Genomic DNA, 20,230 nt, shown 5'->3' on the forward strand with positions numbered 1-20,230 from the left:
CACTTAACAGCTCTTTAGCCGACGCTGTCATAGAGCTTGTTACTTCCTGTCTCAGCCTCCAGAGTATGGGGATTACAGGCGTGCACCATTACCCCTGGCTTCATGACTTTAAAATTTTGTTGTTGTTGTAGATAGAAATAAGTAAATAAAATAAAGGTATTGTGTCTATGTGGTACTGAGAAGCAAACCCACTACCTCACACGTGCCAGGTGCCAGGCGTGCGCTCTACCACTGTGCGGCAACCCCAGCCCCTGGCTTCATCAGTTTTGAGATTTCACTTCCGTATTTTTTTTCTCACTCCTTCTAAAGTTTAACATTTTTATAATGGAATGTTTAAGGTATATACAAAGACATACAACATTTCAAGTTTAGTAGAATGCAAACTCCACAAAGGTAAAAAAATTTCCCTATTTCTATTGGGTATCTAGAGCATGGTACACAATAGGCACTCAGTAGTTGCTATTTGTGTGGGACTTAGCATAGCCTCATGGACACTTACTCCAAGTTTTTTCTTAAACCGCAATATGGTTGAGGCCACCTGCACATCTTCAGTACAGTAAACTTATGAGACATCTGCGATCTTGAGAGTGGGGTTTATTGTTCCTGAACATTTCTATTTTTGTATCATACTGCATAATTGGAACTTTTTCTACTCAACCCTGTTTGCAGGGTTCATCCACATATTTTTAGATTTTCCTTTCTGGAGTTCCATAGTATGAAAATGAATTGTCATTTTTTCAATTGCCTGCCATCACAGTGCCATGAACATTCTTGTACCTAACTCATAGTACTTATATGTGAATTTCTCCAGAGTATATTACTAGGAAGGGAATCATAGGATTTCTTACATTTTTCAGATTGTGCTAGAACATTGTTTCAAAAGTTGTCATTACAGTTTCTTATGCCCATCAGTGAAGCATTTGGGTTCCAATTATGCCATATAACTACACACAGTCTTTTTTAAAATACATATATATTGTTTAGTTATAGATGGACAATATCTTTGTTATTTTTTTTAATGTGGCAGTAGGGAGCAAACTCAGTGCCTCACACATCCTAGGCAAGAGCTCTGCCACCCAGCCACAACTCCAGCCCCTGTGTGGGGGCTGTATATACAGGTTTTTGATGTGAAATGGTTTAAAAAAATATTTTGATACTGATCCTCAGCCAATTATAATAGGCTATATATACATGAGAATATGCTTTCTCCCCAGGAGGGATTGAACCAAAGGATACTTTGCTGCTGTGTTATAGCCCCATCCCTTTCTATTTTTTGCCTAGGCTGACCTTGAACAGAAATTATAGGCCTATGTCCCATACCTGGATTATAATTGTATTTCTTAAATCTAGGACCCAATTAAGGTTTACCCAGTGCATTAGTTCTCGTATCTCTATTCTCCTTTGGTCTTGGATATTTGGGGTTTTTGTTTTGATTTTTCTTTGTGATATTTAAAATGAGTGCAACAATTGCTTTGCAGAACATTTCTCCCTTAATTTAGATTTGTCTGATAGTTCTCTCATCAACAGATTCAGGCCAAACATTTCTGGGTGCGGTTGTTTTTCTCACATAAGGATTTAAATATCAGTTTGTCTTATTTTTAGTTTCCATATAAATATTAGAATTAACTTCCAAAGTAATATAAGAAACTGTGCCAAGACTTGCATCTAGACAACGATTGCATCTCTTTATTCGATTTCTTCCTAGTAACTTAAAATTAATTTGCCAAAATAAGTATTTTATACATGAAGATTTGTTTCTATTGTAAATTTTTTAATGTTATATGTTTTTTAAAAATATATTTCTAGGCATGTTGCTAGAGATCACTTCACCTTTTTGAGCATCAATTTTATTTAAAATAATAAAAACCAGTGACCTCGGGCCTATGGTGGAAGGACAGTTTGGTTTTATACTTTGAATGTTTGTATTGACTATAAAGTTCTCAAATATTCTGGAAAAAGCAAATCATTTAACAGAAAATTCGAAAACACATGATAGTCATTTTGTATATTTTACTTCAATAAGTTTAGAAAAAGGAAATGGGGATCTTTAAAAAACAGTTGTCCTTTAGAAGGTTTTCACTCCTCTTTCAGCGCATAAAGCACATCATCCTGGCTGACGTTGAGCCGCACGCGAAGGAGCAGGTCGTTCCTGCTGGGCTCCACCAAGAGGAGGCGACAAGAGCCCAGACGGGAACACACAGCCATGGTCTCTGACATGGTTGGGTATGGCAGTCCTTCCATCCTGCACAGGGCCACATGTTGAGTGTATATCTAGATACAAAAAGGACAGGTTAAGAGGAAGGGAAGTCCTGGGTCAGTATCTGACCATTGCTTCCTTGGGAAAATTACAGATACCTGCTGCCCAGGATAACAAATAATCCAGAAGCATTAATGGAGAATGGAATGCCAGCCTGTGAATCAGAAAGCAGCATGCCTGATTCTTGGCTATCATTTGCCTAAACATGCAATACTGGGCAAGTTCACTGTTTTGAGCTTCAGTTTTACTTATAAAACATAATGCACATTCCTTATGGGTTAATAGGTATATGACTATTAACTGTCATTATTACAGAAATAGTCCTGATAGACGTGGTCTGAGTTTCACAACTGAACTGACAACATTTAAGTCATGTATTGCTACATGGGTACTCTATCAGATACAATGAGCAGATGCCAAGGCATGACTCCTGCAAAGCACAAAGGCTCAAAGAGAAAACTGAATAAAGGAATAAAGGGAGAGAGGAGGAAGCTGCAAACACAGATTGCTACCCTAATGCTCCTCACCGGGTCAATCAAGTCAGTAGCATTTATGGTCACTCAATTCTAAATATTTATATTTAGAATATAAATATTCCCTTCTACCAAGACTGGGAATGTAATAAGAGCAAGGATGTTAACCAATTCAGCTTGGGGTTCCAAGCGCACACTACAGTTAATGGCATACTGCAGAGAGATGTTCAGGAAATGGTTAACAAACTAAAATGAAAGTCACTCTTCATAAAAGAACTTTCTCTGGAAGGAGACAATAAAGGGCAAAAATATGATCCATAACTAAATGTTCACAAAACCATTTATTTTTAATACTTTTAAAAAATTTTTGGTACTAGAAGTTGAACACAGGGGTGCTTTATCACTGAGCTATATTCCCAGTTCTTTTTATTTTGAAATAGGATCTCATTAAGTTGAGGTATACTTCAAACTTGCAAACCTCTGCCTCAGCCTCCCAAGTTGCCAGGATTACAGACATGTGCCACTGCACCTAGCCCCAAAAGAATTTATAACTGACCTATTAAAGAAGCTAAAGGGAAAATGTTTTCCTGTTCCCTCTAATATATACTCACACAGATATACATACTCTCATAAAAATCTTTAACAAATACCTACAAAAGTTTTAAGGCAAGAGCCCTAATGATTCTTTTTAGATGATCTAATTCAAACTATGCTCTTCATAGACCAATTTGATGACTGTTTTCAAACATGGCCTCAATCTGAAAGCCTTGTCTCCATTCTAACATAAGCTGTCTAAAGAGTAGTAATTTTGGCTTGTTCATCTCACTTCTTGAATAAAGTTTGGCACATAGTAGGCCTTCAAGTTAATATGCAGAAATCAATTGCTAAAGGCATCTTCTTCTGCAACACAACACAACAGCCCATGAGTTCTAGATTCTATAGCATGGCAGGGTGACTATAGTTTACAATGACCTACTCCACATTTTCATGAAGAACTAGAGTAGAAGATTTTCAAAGGCTCCAAACATCAGGAGGATGGTGAGTTAAAGCCAGCCTCAGCAATTTAGCAAAGCCCTAAGCAACTCAGCAAGACCCTGTCTCTAAAGGACTGGGGATGTGGCTCAGTGGTTAAGCACCCAGATTCAATCAGTACCAAAAAAAAGGGTACAATTATTATGTATAAATTAAAAAGAACAAACTATTTAAAATCACATAAAAATAGGTATTAATCTTGTATTCTTAAGCAAAGTCAGGGTGGCTCAAAATAAAGACAAACTATTATACATTGATTATAATTTTCATCTATTTTTTGAGCCCCAGACTAAAATCTAGAAGGATTTGAGAAAAGAAGATCAACCACCTGTTGAAATGTTGCTTCTTCCAGTCCTGACCGATGGAACTCTGCAAGGATGGCTCTCAGGAAGCCCTGTTCCAGGATGGAGGAATTTCTTAAAGGAAATGAGGAGATGTGAGTTTTCATAAGGTTGCACCACCAACCCCAAGGAAAGCTAAACAAAGCTTCTCTGTCTTTAGAGAGAAGGAGAAACACTGGGAAACTATTTTTTATGTAGTTCAATAAGGTTCCTCCCTTGATAAGTCTCAAACTGATAGAGAAAATACACCACTTTGGAAAAGGGAGAATACAGAAATTAACTGCACCTGGAATTACACTAGCACCTCAAAAACATCCGTGTTCTCATTTCATGAGATGAGTTCAACATGCAGTGAGAAGCCAACTGCTTCCTTCTTGTTCCCATAGTGGTTTTACTCACTAAACTCCTTACAGTAGCTCAGTAAAATGACAGGTATTCACCTGTTGTCTTGGGTTTGTTTCTGCCTCCCTGACTGACCTATGCCCCTAAGAAAAAAAATTATGTCTTTAGTAAAGTAAGTCAAATGAGTTGAAGTTCAGAAAGGAAAGCCAGTTTCCAAAGCCTTCCCAGGCTGTAGACTGCCATTGGTCTTTCAAGGAGATTCAGGGAGCAAACATCTTACTTGATGGCAGTGATATACGATGAGGAGAACATCTCATCCACAGCTTCCATCAAGTGGGCCACAGTGACCAGGCCAGGGGAGTCAGGCTTCTCATGGGAGAACTCGCAGATTTCTGTGGCACGCCTGCAAATGTCTAGGCAACGTCGTGCATCTCCAGAGAGGGCTGCTACCTACAACAGGAACATTTCATTCTGAGGTTCCCCCACATCTCAGCTCAGGAGAATAACCAGCAGATTCTTTTTTTTTTTTTTTAATATTTATTTATTTTTTTAGTTTTTCGGCAGACACAACATCTTTGTTTGTATGTGGTGCTGAGGATCGAACCCGGGCTGCACGCATGCCAGGCGAGCGCGCTACTGCTTGAGCCACATCCCCAGCCCCACCAGCAGATTCTTGTTCAGCTGAACAGGAAAAGCAATTCTGAGAATGGACTTCTACACAGTTTAGGACTTAGCCCTGCCTGGAAACCTTGTGGATGTATAGGACTAAATTATTAACATCATACCTGGGACTCTAGTTCTAAGTCCAAACCTTTGTCTTGGTTTTATGGATAATTCCACGATGGAAAAGGTAAAAATTCTCAGCCTTATTTATTATTCAGGGAATTTAGTTAAAAAAAACAAAGAAGAAGAAGAAGACAGAAGACCCTTAACCCCAAGATAATGAACCATCCACAAACACAAGAATTCTTGTTCCTTGCATGGAGAGGGAAGAGTGCCCCCAGAAGCAGCCAGCCAAGGCCAGAGGCTGAGGGGGAGTCTATCTGGAGATAAAGCCAGAAGCTAGCTCCTCTGCAGCATGTGGTTATTTGGGGGGATGGCCCAATCAATGGCTAAGAGAACCAGAATCAAGGGCAGGGGAAGGGAAAAACCCCACAAAGCTGGAGGACCCAGAGGAGTCTGTGGTGAAATGAATCAATCAGACCAACCCTGTCCACAGCTCTGCTGTTGCTCCTTCCTCACTCAAGCAGCGAGGTTGAACGGCTCTGATCCCCCTTCTCAGGAACCCTCTACCCTCTCCCACAATGACTTAAAAGGTCATGTCTCCCAGGAATTTTCAGAATCACCACAGTCTGCAAGGGCCTGTTAGTTTCTATTCCCAGTATTCTCAGCAATCTTCACCATTCATCTGACTACCATCAGACTGCTGGGCAATATCTCTGAAATGATTACCATTTTCCAAAACTCATGATATGCTAAGTTTAAAAAGAAAACTACAAAGGCATATACGTACCCAACACACTAAGACATTAAAACTAATCATTTCTGGAAAGTAGAGTTATAGGTAGTTTTTAATGTTTTGTATAATACCTGTTTTCAGAACTCAAATTTAAGACATTGAAAACAAAAATCATTTTTCTAGGAACCAGGACAACTTATATATCAACTTATATTCTTTTCTTCCTCTAATCTCCAAGTCAATTAGTAAGAATGTCCCCTAGATTTGTCCTCCTTATCACTTTTCTTTACTCCCGTCACCATCCCTACCACCTATTGAAACAGCCCAACAGTGGTGAACAGAATGGACAAGAGATGCTAAGAGACCTAAAAACAAAGATAGAGGGGAACATTGGGAGGCAAGAAAACATCCAAAGCAGCTTTCACCCTAAGGATATCTGTGAACATTGGTGATCTTTTAAGGTTCTTTTTTACCATCACTGGTGTGGGGAAGACAAAGACAAAGCTAGGGCCTACCATCATGGACTCTAATGGGAGACCCTCCATGAACCTGGAGCTTGACCTCCACTACAGCCTCAGTGTAAGCATGAATGAGACTCATCACACAGAAGGAATGGCAGGAGAAATTGCCTGTTTTGACATGGGGTGTTAATGAGTGTGGAGTAAAGTAAACTCCCTGTTTTTCTAACTACAAGCCTTCACATGAATTTGGAGCCAAAATTTATGTGGCATCTCCTAAAATCCTCAGTGAAAAATCTTTAAAAAATGGTAACAACTGGTGGTGCCCCTAGGTGATCGCTAGAAGTAAAAAAAAATTCTAAATGAACTCTACTTCAACTCAGGTCTCCATTAATTTTCAGAAAAAGGAACAACAGGATAGTAGCAAAAGTAAAATACAGGTCAAGGCATTAAAAAAAGTAAACAAGTCTACACGTGCATCAGAATCAGCAGAAATCAAAATGAGACCTACAAAGAAATAAGTATGCTTCTTTGTACATAAATTAAAAAGCAGTCAATCCTCACAAAAGGAAAGAAAGGAGCATTAGAGGAGTAAAAAACAATATAATATTACAACAATGACAGAGATGGAAAAGTGGTGGTGACTTAGACTGGGGAATCCAAGAGCAAACAGATGCGCAACACAATTTAGAAGTTATATTAAAAATCTTCAAAATGGCTGGGTCCAGTGGCACACCCCTGTAATCCCAGTGGCTCGGGAGTCTGAGACAAGAGGATCTCACATTCAAAGCCAGCCTCAGCAACTTAGCAAGACCCTGTCTCAAAAATAATATTATACAATGTAGCTGCATATTGTTTTGGAGGCTTTAGGAACTATAATAAAGAAAGAAATAATAGAAATATTAGAAAAAAAAATTATACAATTATCTCTTTTGTTCCTCATATGATTGTATATCTAGAAAATCCTACTAAAAAACCACTAGGATTCATCAGGCACAGTGTTGCATGTCAGTAATCCCAGTGGCATGGGAGGCTAAGGCAGGAGGATTACAAATTCAAAGCCAGCCTCAGCAATTTAGCAAGACCATGTCTCAAAATAAAAAGGGCTGGGGATATGGCTCACTGGTTAAGCACAGTGGTTAAACCTGGGTTTAATCCCTGGTACCCAATAAATAAATAAATAAATAAATATTCAGAATGCTAAAGAAAACCTAAGTATGGTTGCATATACCCATAATCCGGTAATTCCAGGGACGCCAGAGACTGAGGCAGGAGGATGTCAAGTTCAAGGCTAGCCTTGGCAATTTAGCAAGTGGTGGGGTAAGGGAAGGGGGTGCAGAGGGCTAGGGGGTTAGTTCAGTGGTAGAACATTTCAGGGTTCAATCCCCAGTACTCCGGCACTACAAAATAAAACAAAAAGAACAACAAAATCTTCATAATGCTCAGGAGTTAGTAGTACTAGAACTGGAGGTAAAGAGGAACGTTTGGCTAGAAAACAAGAAAACTGGCTGAAAATTAAGAAAAGTTCAGAAAGTTAGGAAAGTAACCTTAAAATGGCCTTGATGAGGAGTCAACAAACTATGTTCCCCAACCACTTGCAAAAGCAAAGTTGGGTGACTCAATACATAGTTATGTTTTACAAAGCCTACAGTGTTTACAACCAGAAAAAGTATGCTGACCCAAGGTCCCTCTCTCATTTCATATTGTTGGGTGCACATTAATGGTGTCACAGAGGGAGCAGTATGAGAAAATTTGGGGCCTTTGCAAGGATAAGGTAAAATCTTGGGGCCTGTCTTGGTCTTATTGCAGGAGAGCAGTGTCCCTTACCCAAAACAGATTATTGCATGCATGCTGAAATCTAAGACGTTTCCCCTCTATGGCACCATTCCATACCCATCACTTCCAGAACACTGCCCTCTTGGCAAGACATGAGAAGCTAGTCTAGGAAACCAGACTACCCTAGTAGGAAAGAATGAATGATTTTGTAACTGTCCCCAGATTTTGATACAGCAAACAAGACCTACTTATGTGGTCAAAGCTCCCCACCAGCTTTTCTGTTTTTTGTTTTTTTTTTCCTGGAGGGAGGAGAAGAGGCAGGGACAGGATCTCAGTTTATTGGCAGGCCAGCTATTAACTCAAGTGATCCTCCTGCCACAGCTTCCTGTGATGTCAGAACTACAGGCATGTATATAACTCTAATCAGCTACACTTGAATGAACAAATAAGACATCCGAGGAAAGTCACCAACAATGCAAGACAGATACCAAAACCAACCACCAAAAAGTATCTTGGACGGGGGCTGGGGATGTGGCTCAAGCGGTAGCGCGCTCGCCTGGCATGCGTGCGGCCCGGGTTCGATCCTCAGCACCACATACAAACAAAGATGTTGTGTCCGCCGAAAACTAAAAAATAAATATTAAAAAAAAAGTCTTTCTCTTTCTCTCACCCTCTCTTTAAAAAAAAAAAAAAAAGAAAGAAAGAAAAAGAAAAAAAAAAGCATCTTGGAGGAAAAAGGGAGAAAATAACCTCAAATAAAGATGATTAAAAGGGGGGAGGGGGAAGGATCATTCAGAGGAAAAAAAGTCTGAGAATATGCACAAGAGCAGATATGAATAATTCTACCCATAGAGGGGTCAGGGGTAAACTCTGAGGAACTCTTTTCCAAAATGCACAGCTTGGAGTCAGACATCATGCATGCTCACCTAAACCAAGCACCTGATTCAGGACCTAGTTCCAAGTAGGAGACACTGGCATGTGCTGCTGCTGTAGCCACTCAGGGTTCAGATAATTTTGGGCAAAACAAAACTAGAAATAACTCTATGATTCTTTAAAGTGCTGAAATATTTATAGATGTATGGTCTTTTTCTTTGAGCTTAAAGCAGATATTTGGCCCACTTTGTTATCAGCAGCCTGAGAACAGTCTGTGGTTGAATGTAAGTTGGCATTCTCCTCGAGAGCTTGGATATCCAACAACTCACATCTCCTAGAGTGTGTGCTTTGCTGCAAGTCACAGTCAGGATCTCATCTTATTCTCCCAATGACCTTGTGATGTAACTATTATCATTCCCATTTTTCAGAGATGAAAATGGAAGCTCTTAGTAAGTTTCCTACAACTTCCCCCAGGCTTACTAAACTGTTAGAGTCAGAATCCAAGTCAGATTCACCTACCTGACTATACCATCCTTTTAGTTATGAAAAACTGCTTGCTCCCTGAATCAATTAATGTTAGTTTGTATATAATCCCACAATACTCATGGCCTTTTAAGTACTCACACAACAGGAATCGTTAAGAACTTTGTTTCTTTCTTGGTATTTATGTTATAGGACTTCCTAAAGTTTTCTTCATCCCTGGAACACCCAGCACAGAGCCTTTCCCATGGCAGGTGATCAGCAAAGACTTGCTGACTGGTTTGTGGGTACACCTAGGAGCTCCCCAAAGTAACTTACCTTCCTGGCTACCAGCTGGATGGCATCATCCTCAAAGGCCTTTAAATGCTTCAGTCGGGACATTAGGATCTGCTGCAGCTGGCTGTGAGTATAAGGCTGGAAGGACAACCTGGTAAGGCCCTGGGGAGCAAAGAAGACAGGGGAGCAAACTCATTGACTGCCCATTGATTGTGCAGGTGGAAAATCACTCTCAGAACTCCAAACCTAAATCCCAAGCCCACACAACAATTTACACATTTCCTCCCAGGACTACTGCTGCTTCCTGCTACTGTCATTACTGACAATGGCCAATGGTATCCTATAGTGCAGTAGTTCTCAAACTACTTTTTTGTTTTGTTTAAGATCCACTTATTGTAACAGAATCATTTGGAAATAGGTAGATGCAGAGGTGGTTCACTCCATGTGGCCAGGAGGATCAGAGAACCTAAGCTATGCACTGCACAGCCTGGGGCATCCCTTATCATGCTCTTATAATGTGACATTGTGCTTCCTGCTGACCTGCAAAGCCCAGAGAGAGTGTGAATCTACCTGGCTCATTCTTCTACTTCAAGTACCTAACAGGTGTCAGGTGGTAAGTGCTTAGTTATTGTTAAAAATAAACTCTAGGACTATATACAGTTTAAAAGTAAACAAGTGAGATGTGGTTGTAAAGGCCTATAAACCCTGAGGCAGGAGGATCCCAAGTTTGAGGCAGCTTGGGAAACTTAGACCCTGCCTCAAAATAAAATAAAAATGGGTAGGGATATAGTTCAGTGGTAAAGTGCCCCTGTGTTCAATCCCAGATACTGCAAAAACAAACAAAAAACTGCACAGGTCAGCAGAATGTCAAGAAATGATATTTGTAGAAAATCATGCAATGGCCTTTCATTCGGACATAGAAATTATAAGACTAGCAAAAACTATATTTCTTGACTTTTTGTAAGAACATTCTGAGAACTACCTTGGACCTACCAGTCGGCTTGACACCCGGTTCATCATGATCCGCTCAGGCAGATCCATGGTGTTGGCAATGGCCAGGACTACCAGTTGGGCCTCCTTATGAGTGGGCCAGTCAAAGAGATTGTACATTATGTCTTGTTTGTGAGTCCACAGAAGGTCAAGCTACCAGGGAAAAGGACACAGACACGGGGGTTCATTAGAGAGTCAGGATCCTAGAGTGAAGATCTATGACACTCTTTAGTTGCCCAGGTCACACCAGCAAAACAGCAAACAAGTCAATGAACAGGCCTAGATGAATGCAAAAGGGATCTAGCACTTTCTCCCAGCCAGCACTTGCTTCTGGGACATCATAGTTAAATACTGCCCAATTCTTCTCCAGTCCTCCCAGGGGCACCTCACCTCATCCACAAGCAGAACAGTAGTTTCCTGAGGGGACCTGCCAGTGCAGAATCGCTTGGCTAGCAGTTCTGCAGCATGGTTTGCTGTTGCCTTCTGGCCTGTCAGCTTCTGCATTGAGGAAAAATATGTGGTCAATGGTAAGGATTTTATTCCCCTGGGATAATACAATTCTTTAAAAAACAGGAAGCTATTTAGTCCAAGGACTTCAGTGTACTATTCTCTGCCTTCCATTTTAGTCTTAACCGTAAACTGAAAGGATAGGAAAAGGCACTAGGAAAAGGCATCAAAGAAGATAAAAACTGTGTGTTTAATATGCAAACAAGTGCCAGTCTCAGTGCCAAATGCCTGTAATCCCAGTGGCTTGGGAGGCTGAGGCAGGAGGTTTGCAGGTTTAACGCCAGCCTTAGCAACTTAGCGAGGCCTTGTTTCAAAATAAAAAATGAAAAAAGGCCCGGGATGTGGCTCAGTAAATAAGTCTCCTGGGTACAATCCCTGGTGCTAAAAAAAAAAAGCAAACGAGTCACACACTGATCTCAGAAGCCCATTGTGCACCATTCTATATGTGGACATTACCTGCTCCAAAGTCACAGCTAATGAACAAGAGTGAGGCCTGAATGATGGACTGCCTCTCATCCCTATTCCATAGCTTGCCATCTACTTCCTCAGAGCTAAAGACTTTCTTCAGGTTTATTCTTTAGCCAGCTCCTAATGTTAAGGTACCTGTGGGTAAGCTACCATTGCTACCACTACATGAAGAACGATGCCTGGTACATCATAAACATGAAATACACAAAATTAAGCAAACCTTTCCTTTAACATGTGCCAGTAGGAAACATTATTTTCCATAAAGGCCAGACAGCTTTGCTTACCTGCAAGATTTGCACATAGACTTGGTGGGGCTCTGTCAGTTTCATGCCATTGACCTCAATGTATTGAAAGCGAGGAATATCGTCTGTTTGGGCTGCCTGCTGTAAGCAGCGTATCACCTCATGCACAGTGGCAGTCTTTCCTGTTCCAGGGACCCCAGAGATATACATGCACCTAGGGCAAAAAAGGAATACCAATAGGCTGTCTTTGCTGGCTACCTCACGCTAGGAAGCACTGAGACCCCTAAGATTCCCTGGATGTGGGGACACTTAGGACCATACTTGAAAGCTGGTTGGAGTAGGACCATTAAATCATTCATTCTATAAATAATGCTGTATGCAAACCACCCACCTACAGATGACTAGTTTCATTTTTTTCTGAAAGGCAGAAATCCTACCTTTTTTAGTGTGGTGCTGGGGATTGAACCCAGAGCCTTGTGCATGCGAGGCAAGTACTCTACCAACAGAGCTATATCACCAGTCCAGAAGTCCTACGTTTTCTTTTTTTTAAGATTTTTTTTTTAATATGGACACAAGAATATTTTAACTTTATTTATTTGCTTTATGTGGTGCTGAGGATCGAACCCAGTGCCTCCCATGTGCAAGGCAAGCACTCTGCTGCTGAGCTATAACCCCAGCCCCAGAAATCCTACTCTTATAGAACAAAATAAAAGCTGCTACAGAAGCTAGGGGTTTCAGCAATGGTTCCCCTTATCCTCCTGACCCTGGGTAAGAAGGCCCTCTTTCCCAGATACTGCCTGCCTCAGCACAACTTACCCTCCAGTACGGTCAAGGAGTTTGCTTTCCACAAAATTGTAGATTCCCTGGAATTCCTGTTCCCGACAAGGAAGAGATTCAGGGACAGCAGAAACATGTAACCTACAATTGGTAGTAAATGGAAGAAAAAGAGGATTTTGGAAGCATCTCACCACCTACTCAATAATAAATGAAAACCACCTGTCTAGCATTCTGTGGGAAAATGGAATCACAAACTCAAGGGGATGCCTTCATTCTCAAATTTCTCCATGGACTTCCTTTCTCAACCAATCACTCCAGTGGATCTCATCTTACAAGAGTTTCTGATTATTTAATTTCTGACAGGGTCCAGGCTTTTGCATTTTGAAAAAGTCCCCATGTGGTTCTAAAGGATACTAAGAGGTACATCTTGACTAATCAGCTCCTGTCCCTGAGAAGATGGTGGCAGTCGACTGGAAGATGACTCCCCCAAGACCCTGTCCATATTAGCTCATCCAGATGCTGCTCGACAGGCTTCCTTCTAAACACACTCACTTTATTCTCTACCATTATTATGTATACCAATGACTGCACACTCCCCTATTTTATGTGAAGCAGAGGCCCCACCCTCCTGCTCCAAAATAGCACTACCTCAGTCGAGCCTCCTCCAGCATGTTGGCTGGCTCTGGGGCCGCCAGGTTTCGACTCCGGATCTGGGGAGTGGCAAGACACAGTGCTCTAGTCTTGGCCTATATTCAAAAAGAACATGATTTAGAAGGAAAAACAAGGGCAAAACACCATCCAGGACACATCACATTGATCAGGTAAAAGAGGAGAAGTGGTGACATCCTGTCTTCCTGGTTGCATAAAGTATCATGACTTGCCCCCTCTACCTCACATTACACACCCACTTTGTCCAAACTTGGTCTGTTTTTCTAATTTACACAGTAAATTAGAAAAGTACACACATAGTATCAGAATCTGGAAACAGTGTTAATCAAGGGGAAAGAATGAAAAAGTATGGATTAAGCTGGTTGTGGTAGCACATGCCTATAACTCCAGCTAACTGGCAGGCTAAAGCAGGAGAATCCCAAGTTGAAGGACAGCTAAGACAACTTAGCAAGAAGCTCTCTCAAAATATAAAAGGGCCAGGGATGTATCTCAGTGGTAGAGCACCCCTGGGTTCAATCCCTACTACCAAAAGAAAAAAAAAGTAGATATATAAGGAAAAAAAAAAAAAAACACTATTTAAAAACAATTTTCTTGAAAGACAAGAAATTTAAAAAAATCTCAACTACTATGTCAAAGAGAGGAGAGGAGAGGAGCTGTAAATTGGGTTTGAGACCTAAGATCTTTTGTTCAGCCTGTTTAAAAATATGGTTAAGCTTTAGTTCAGGACTTCCACAATCAACAACACAGTTATGGAGCAATCTCATCTGATTTTCCCCCTACAAACCGAGGATCACTGCTCGGGTTCATGTTCTATCTCCTTTTCTCCTTGCTCCTGGCTGGCTAGAGCAGGCCTGCTTCTGTTCCCTCCTTTTTACTGTGGGTGTGCCACTGACAACCATCTCTCCACCTCTGCCTCAGAAAGAAAGCACTTAAGACTCTCTGGCTGTTTAAAATCCTATTGGTGGGGGCTGAGGTTGTGGCTCAGTGGTAGAGCGCTTGCCTAGCACGTGATGGCCCTGGGTTCAATCCTCAGCAGCACATAAAAATAAACAAACAAAATAAAGGTATTTGTCCATCTACAACTAAAAAAAATATATTAAATAAAACAAAACAAAACTATTGGTTATGGAGAAAACAGCAAAGAATAAGAAAACCTGGCTGAGAAGGTAACAAGAAGCCTGAAGGACTTCTGGTGTTCTTTTTTATTATGCTGAAGGTACCCCATAGTCTGTATCCCTTCTTTTTGGTGGGACTCAGGAAATGCAATCATGCCAAAACAAGAGGGAACTGTTGCATGTTTGAGGAACTCCAGGTAAAACAGTCTCCAGACCATATGTAATCTATTGGACTCCCTTCCTTAAGGCTTTTGACTTCAACCCAAGTTCCATCTTAATATGGAAAAAATGACCATCAGCTTTACAAAATGTTGTATTTCTCAACCGTATTCCAAACTATTAAGATGCTCTATAAATTAAACTGTTTTATCCAACAGTTCTGAAACATATCTGAACATAAAATGGTCCTTAACATTTTAAAATGTTCGGCTAAAGTCCCTTAGAAAGCAGAAAAGACAGCCATTTCTCTCTTCTATCTCACTATTATACGGTTCATTATCAACACCTACATGGTGCTCCCAGTTTCTCTGCTATATTGCATTGGACAACAAAACCAACAACATAGCTCATCAGCTCTGGATTCAATTTGCACTGAGCACTAATCACGTGCAAAGCACTCTGCTGGCACTTGCTGGGGGAAACAAAGTTGAGGAGTCAGTTTTTGTACTTTCATCAGGAAGCTTGGCTCTTGGTTATTTGATCCTGGACCTTAAAAGGAACTTGAAATCAAAAATCATTGTGGACTTGATTCATTTTCAGATCTTGGGTTCACTTGGGTACATTCTTCCTTGGACAATTCAAAAGGTATAGCTTTAGATATGACAGACCTGTGCTCAGAATCCAGATTTTACTATGTGATCTCAGCATTTGCAACCTTTAAACTAACGGACCCTTAACTGGAAAATAAACCCTGAAAGACCTTACCACTTTCTTTGGTGTCTTGGAGGGGTTCTGTATGGATGGCTTCGAGGAAGGTCGCAGGTTTCTGGATGCACATCTGGTATTTCTCCTTGGTATACCAGTGAATTCTTCTTCCTCCTCATTGCTTGAGTCTGAATCCTCTGTTTTTGGCAGGAACTCTTTCTCTTCTTGGTCACTTTTATTACTTTCTAAAAACCTGAAAGGTAGGGACATATTATTTTCTCATATTCGGTGTTCAAGCCTAAATAAGAACTCCATAAAAGTCAGTGTGGATTAAGAGGCATTATAGCTTCTCCTGCCACCGGTATCAAAGGATTTGTTCCATTTCTCAGGCACTTGTTTCTGACACATTCTGCTAACAGTGTTATTTATCTCATTAAGGACCTCAACAACTTTGTGATTTGTATATTAATATTCCTACTTTATAGAGGAGAAACTGAGGCTTAGAAAAGTTAAATACCTAACCAAATTTCACTGGTTCAAAACCTCAAATTCAAATCAAGGTCTATCAGAATCAAACTTCATGCTTTTGAGCATTCCACACCATCAGCAGAGTTGCCGGCAATGCTGGTTATGGGACAATGGGAGGTAGTGCAGTGTTTCTTGTCCCTTTCATAATATGACATTTATGTGGAACTTACCAAAATTCCAGATATGCTATCAACAAATCCACAAATACCAAACAATAGAAAAGGCATTAAAGGATAAGGTCATGGATGTCCTTCAACATTTATGCTTTTTTTGCTACCCAAGGGCAGTCTTACCGTAGCTGCTTCCTAATTTGATTCAAAGTCAAGAGAAAACTCCGTCTTCGGACTCGATGGGAAGTAGTGGTAGCTTGATTTTGAGCTTTTGGTTCCTTTACCTTCCTGTAAGATATCACAGCAAAGTTATGGGAAACAGTTTTGGGAAACAGGCACTAGAAGACAGTCAGGTGAACTGCCTCTTATTCTTTTTCAGCTATCTTGGAAAGAGTTAATCACATTTTACTAAAAAATGTATAAATGAAACTGAACTCAAACTCAGGGATAAAAGTTTGCCTAAATCTTATCATTTAGATCCAACTTGTCACCTCCCAACTATAGACCAGAACATAGTAATCCCAGTTTCATCTTTTTGTTTCTGATATATTCATGAATTTACTCTGCACCCAGGTTCAAGGTCAGCAGAAATGCATATATATATATATATATATATATATATATATATATATATATATATATAAAGCATTTATTGTGCAACTTATTGTGAATTAGGTGTTGGAAGTTTCTATTCAGGAAACACTAATATGTAATTTCTAGCTGGTCACGTTTTCATTTGTACAGTTCATCTACAAATATTATCTAGTGTCAACTTTCAAAGTTTGTTCTAGATGTATTATCTTCTGTTATTATATCTGAGAATGGTTTCCGATTTTAAAACACCAACATGGGCTGGAGATGTAGCTCAGTGGTAGAGTGTTTACCTAACATGCATATAAGGCCATAGCTTCTATCCCAAACACCAGGAAAAAAAAGAATCCTTAAAATACCAACAAAGTGATTTAAAAATGATTGTGAAAAAGTGGCAAAGAACCAACAGCCACTAATAAAATCCTGAACTATGAGGCAATGCAGGTTTGGGAAACATCTTTCTACCACAATGACCTCAAATGACAACAGGGCATGTAAGAATCATTCAAAGAACATGTCAAAATACAATCCCAGGGCCCTGTGCTTGAAGCCCAATTCACCAGGTATGAGAAGAGGCTTAGGAATCTATTATGCTCCCTGGTGATTCTGTGACAGATCTACAACCCACTGATCTAAGTTATCTGACTATAACCCACTCATTTTATAAATCACACAAAAGATTTTGATTTGCTCCATGGAACAGGGTAAAGTCTCTGGGTCACCTCTTTTTGATGTTTTCTGGTTTCAGAATCACAGAAGACACCAAGGATCTCTGACCCCCTTTGACAGGAGTAAGTCTTTTCTCCTCACTAATCTGGGTGGTTTTCAAAGCCGGTACTCGGGTTCTCAGGATCAGGCAAATTTTAGGTGAGGACTTCTTATCATCCTTGGCACAAAAGAGTTGAACCTCTCCAGTTTTCTCTGGGGTTTTCCGAGCTAGAGAAGACATCTCACTTCTATGTGAGCGAGACCTCTTGGTATGTGAGGTAGTTTCAGAGAAGTCCACTTTTCGCTTAGTTCTTCCTGAAGAATCCAAGGAAGCATGTGAAGTCAGCGGGGATATCCTAGTGTTAGGTGTCCTAGGGAAACCTAAGCCCAAGAGACATCATAGATGTGGGAATGTTAGACTTAGCAATATTCACATTCTCAATCTCATTACAACTAAATTCAGTGAAATTATGCAAAGATTTGTTATCCATACTTTGAATTATTCCATGATTTCTTTCTCTTAGTTATGTAGCTCTAATTATTTTCTGACTTCTAAATTTCACTAGCAATTCTCCTGCTTAGCACCATAAGTGATGTTTATTTCTTCATGCTGGGGATTGAACCCAGGCCCCTGTGCGTGTAGCATGCAGTCTACCACTGAGTTATACACCCAACCCCTAAAAAGTCAACATCTTTTTCACCCCCTGGTACTGGGGATTGAATCCATGAGCACTTAGCCATTGAGCCACATCCCTACCCCTTTTTTATTTTGAAACAGTGTCTCACTAAGTTGTGTACGGTCTCACTAATTGCTGAGGCTGGCCTTAAACTTGTGATCCTCCTGCTTCAGCCTCCTGAACTGCAGGGATTACAGCGTGCACCACCATGCCGGGCCTAAAAAGTCAACTTCTTAGCCAGATTTTAAGGATAAATGTTCAGTAATCAAGTTTCCCTGATTGGACCAGAACAGTGGTTCTCAACCAGGAGTGATACTTCACACCCTCTATCCCAACTACATAGCATTTTAAGAAATTTATACTGGTGGTGATGTCCCTGAGTAAAAGCGAGGCCCAGATTTTTCTTAACCCAGATTATATCTGCCATTAGAGAAAAAAAGGATTTCTGGGGACAACTATCTGAGATCTGTGAACACACAGATCCATGTGGATTTGCCCCAATTTCACCAGGACCACAGGCATAAACCACCCCAGTCATTTACTCAGACACAACTAAACCGTTAAAAAGTATGTGCCAGCCACCAGAAGGAAAAAAGCGGAATGAGACTCAACCCTGATCCTTATTCAGAGAACACTCTATTCTTACTGGGAAATGACGGTACAAGCATCTATAACATGAAGCAAAATAAGTGTCCTAAATCACCTAGGTACTAATAAAGATGTCTTGTCTTTTGAGACAGACCTTAAGAGAAAGGTAAAATTCCAACAGATGTGAAAAAGGAAGGAGGGGACATGTGAAGAGAACAATGGAAGAACTGCCATGAGTTACAGCAGCAAGGCAGGAAAGCTCTGAGCACAGAGAGCTCACTTGAGTCATGCCCATGGTGTGGGGGACAGGAACTGGCAAGGCTTGAAGAGTGATCTAGTGCCTGTGTGTAAATTGTTATGGAGTCTTTATTCATAATTACTGAAAACTACAATCAATGCAGATGTCCTTACACTGGGAATCACTGTGGTGAAAGGAGTCAGACTCAAAGGCCAGAGACTACGCTTCCAACATATAATATTCTAGAAAAGGCAAACTATAGAGACATTAGCAAACACAGCCGCGGATACCAGAGACTGGGGCAAGGACTGGCTGACTGCAAAGGGGCATAAGAATATTTTGGTGTGAAACTGTTCTACCTCTTGAAAAAGGTGGTTATATGAATCTATGTATCTACATAAAGGCTTAATCTGCCAAAGGCAAGCATCCCTAATCCAAAAATCTGAAATCTACAATGCCACACATTCTGAAACTTTTAAAAGGTTGACATGACACCACAAGTGGAAAGTAGCACACCAGACCTCATGTAATGGGTCACAGGCAAACTGCAGGCACACTACAAGTACTATATAAAACTATCTTCAGTCTAGGCGTATGGAAGGCTTCAACATATGTGAATGTCTAATTATGCATGTGCAATATTCCAAAATCCAAAACACTTCTGGTCCCAAGCTTCAGGTAAGGGATACTCAATCTGTATACACTAAAAAGGGAAATTTTATAGTCTCTAAACTATAACTCAATCAACCTGACTTTAAGGGTTATTTAGGGCCAGATCTTAAAAGTCTTTGAACATGAAACTAAAATTATCCATTTTTTTCCTTTTTTTTTTTTTTGGTAAATAAGAGAGTAACTCATGTCTAGATTAATACAAATATGTTTCAAAGTCCTGGCCTCCCTCATACCTCATTCCCTGTCTTTCTGTCTCATCCAAAATATTTTCTTCCTCTAATTGTGTAACTGTATCTAAATTCCTTGCCATAACTTTCAAGATCCTATATATTCAACAGTCGAAAAATACTACAATAATTTCTGAAGATGATATTACACATTATTTGTTTTTTCCATTTTTCAAATGTGTTGTATTTATATTCAGCTCCTAAAACATATGCTGTATAAAGAATCCCAAAATACAACTTAGTAGGATCCAGTGGTGCACACTTGTAATCCCAGTGACTCGAGCGGTCAAGGCAGGAAGACTGGAAACTCAAGTTCAGCCTGGGCAATTTAACAAGATCCTGTCTCAAAATAAAAAAATGAAAAGGGCTGGGGATGTGGCTCAATGGTTGAGTATCCCTGGATTCAATCCCTAGTACCACAAAAAAACATATCTGAAATCTGGCAAAATTCAAAAGAATTAATGGCATACAACAAGATAGTCTGAGCTCTCA

General features: G+C 40.3%; 1 protein-coding gene across 1 annotated transcript in view; it reads right to left on the minus strand.

Annotated features, from left to right (window-relative positions):
- Positions 1–1,995: 1,995 nt before the first annotated feature.
- The window catches only part of Orc1 (origin recognition complex subunit 1), a 30,296-nt gene continuing 12,061 nt past the window's right edge, over positions 1,996–20,230 (minus strand). Inside the window, exons 7-18 of the mRNA XM_071617823.1 lie at positions 17,351–17,717; positions 16,221–16,325; positions 15,460–15,652; positions 13,400–13,497; positions 12,791–12,892; positions 12,017–12,188; positions 11,148–11,255; positions 10,761–10,910; positions 9,810–9,929; positions 4,726–4,895; positions 4,091–4,178; positions 1,996–2,271 (exon numbers count right to left, since the gene is read on the minus strand). Of these exons, the coding sequence (XP_071473924.1) occupies positions 2,077–2,271; positions 4,091–4,178; positions 4,726–4,895; positions 9,810–9,929; positions 10,761–10,910; positions 11,148–11,255; positions 12,017–12,188; positions 12,791–12,892; positions 13,400–13,497; positions 15,460–15,652; positions 16,221–16,325; positions 17,351–17,717 (1,868 nt within the window). The 3' untranslated portion in view covers positions 1,996–2,076. The remainder of the gene's footprint in view (positions 2,272–4,090; positions 4,179–4,725; positions 4,896–9,809; positions 9,930–10,760; positions 10,911–11,147; positions 11,256–12,016; positions 12,189–12,790; positions 12,893–13,399; positions 13,498–15,459; positions 15,653–16,220; positions 16,326–17,350; positions 17,718–20,230) is intronic.

This window comes from Marmota flaviventris, chromosome 10, assembly GCF_047511675.1.
Source record: "Marmota flaviventris isolate mMarFla1 chromosome 10, mMarFla1.hap1, whole genome shotgun sequence".
In the NCBI taxonomy this organism is placed as follows: Eukaryota; Metazoa; Chordata; class Mammalia; order Rodentia; family Sciuridae; genus Marmota; species Marmota flaviventris.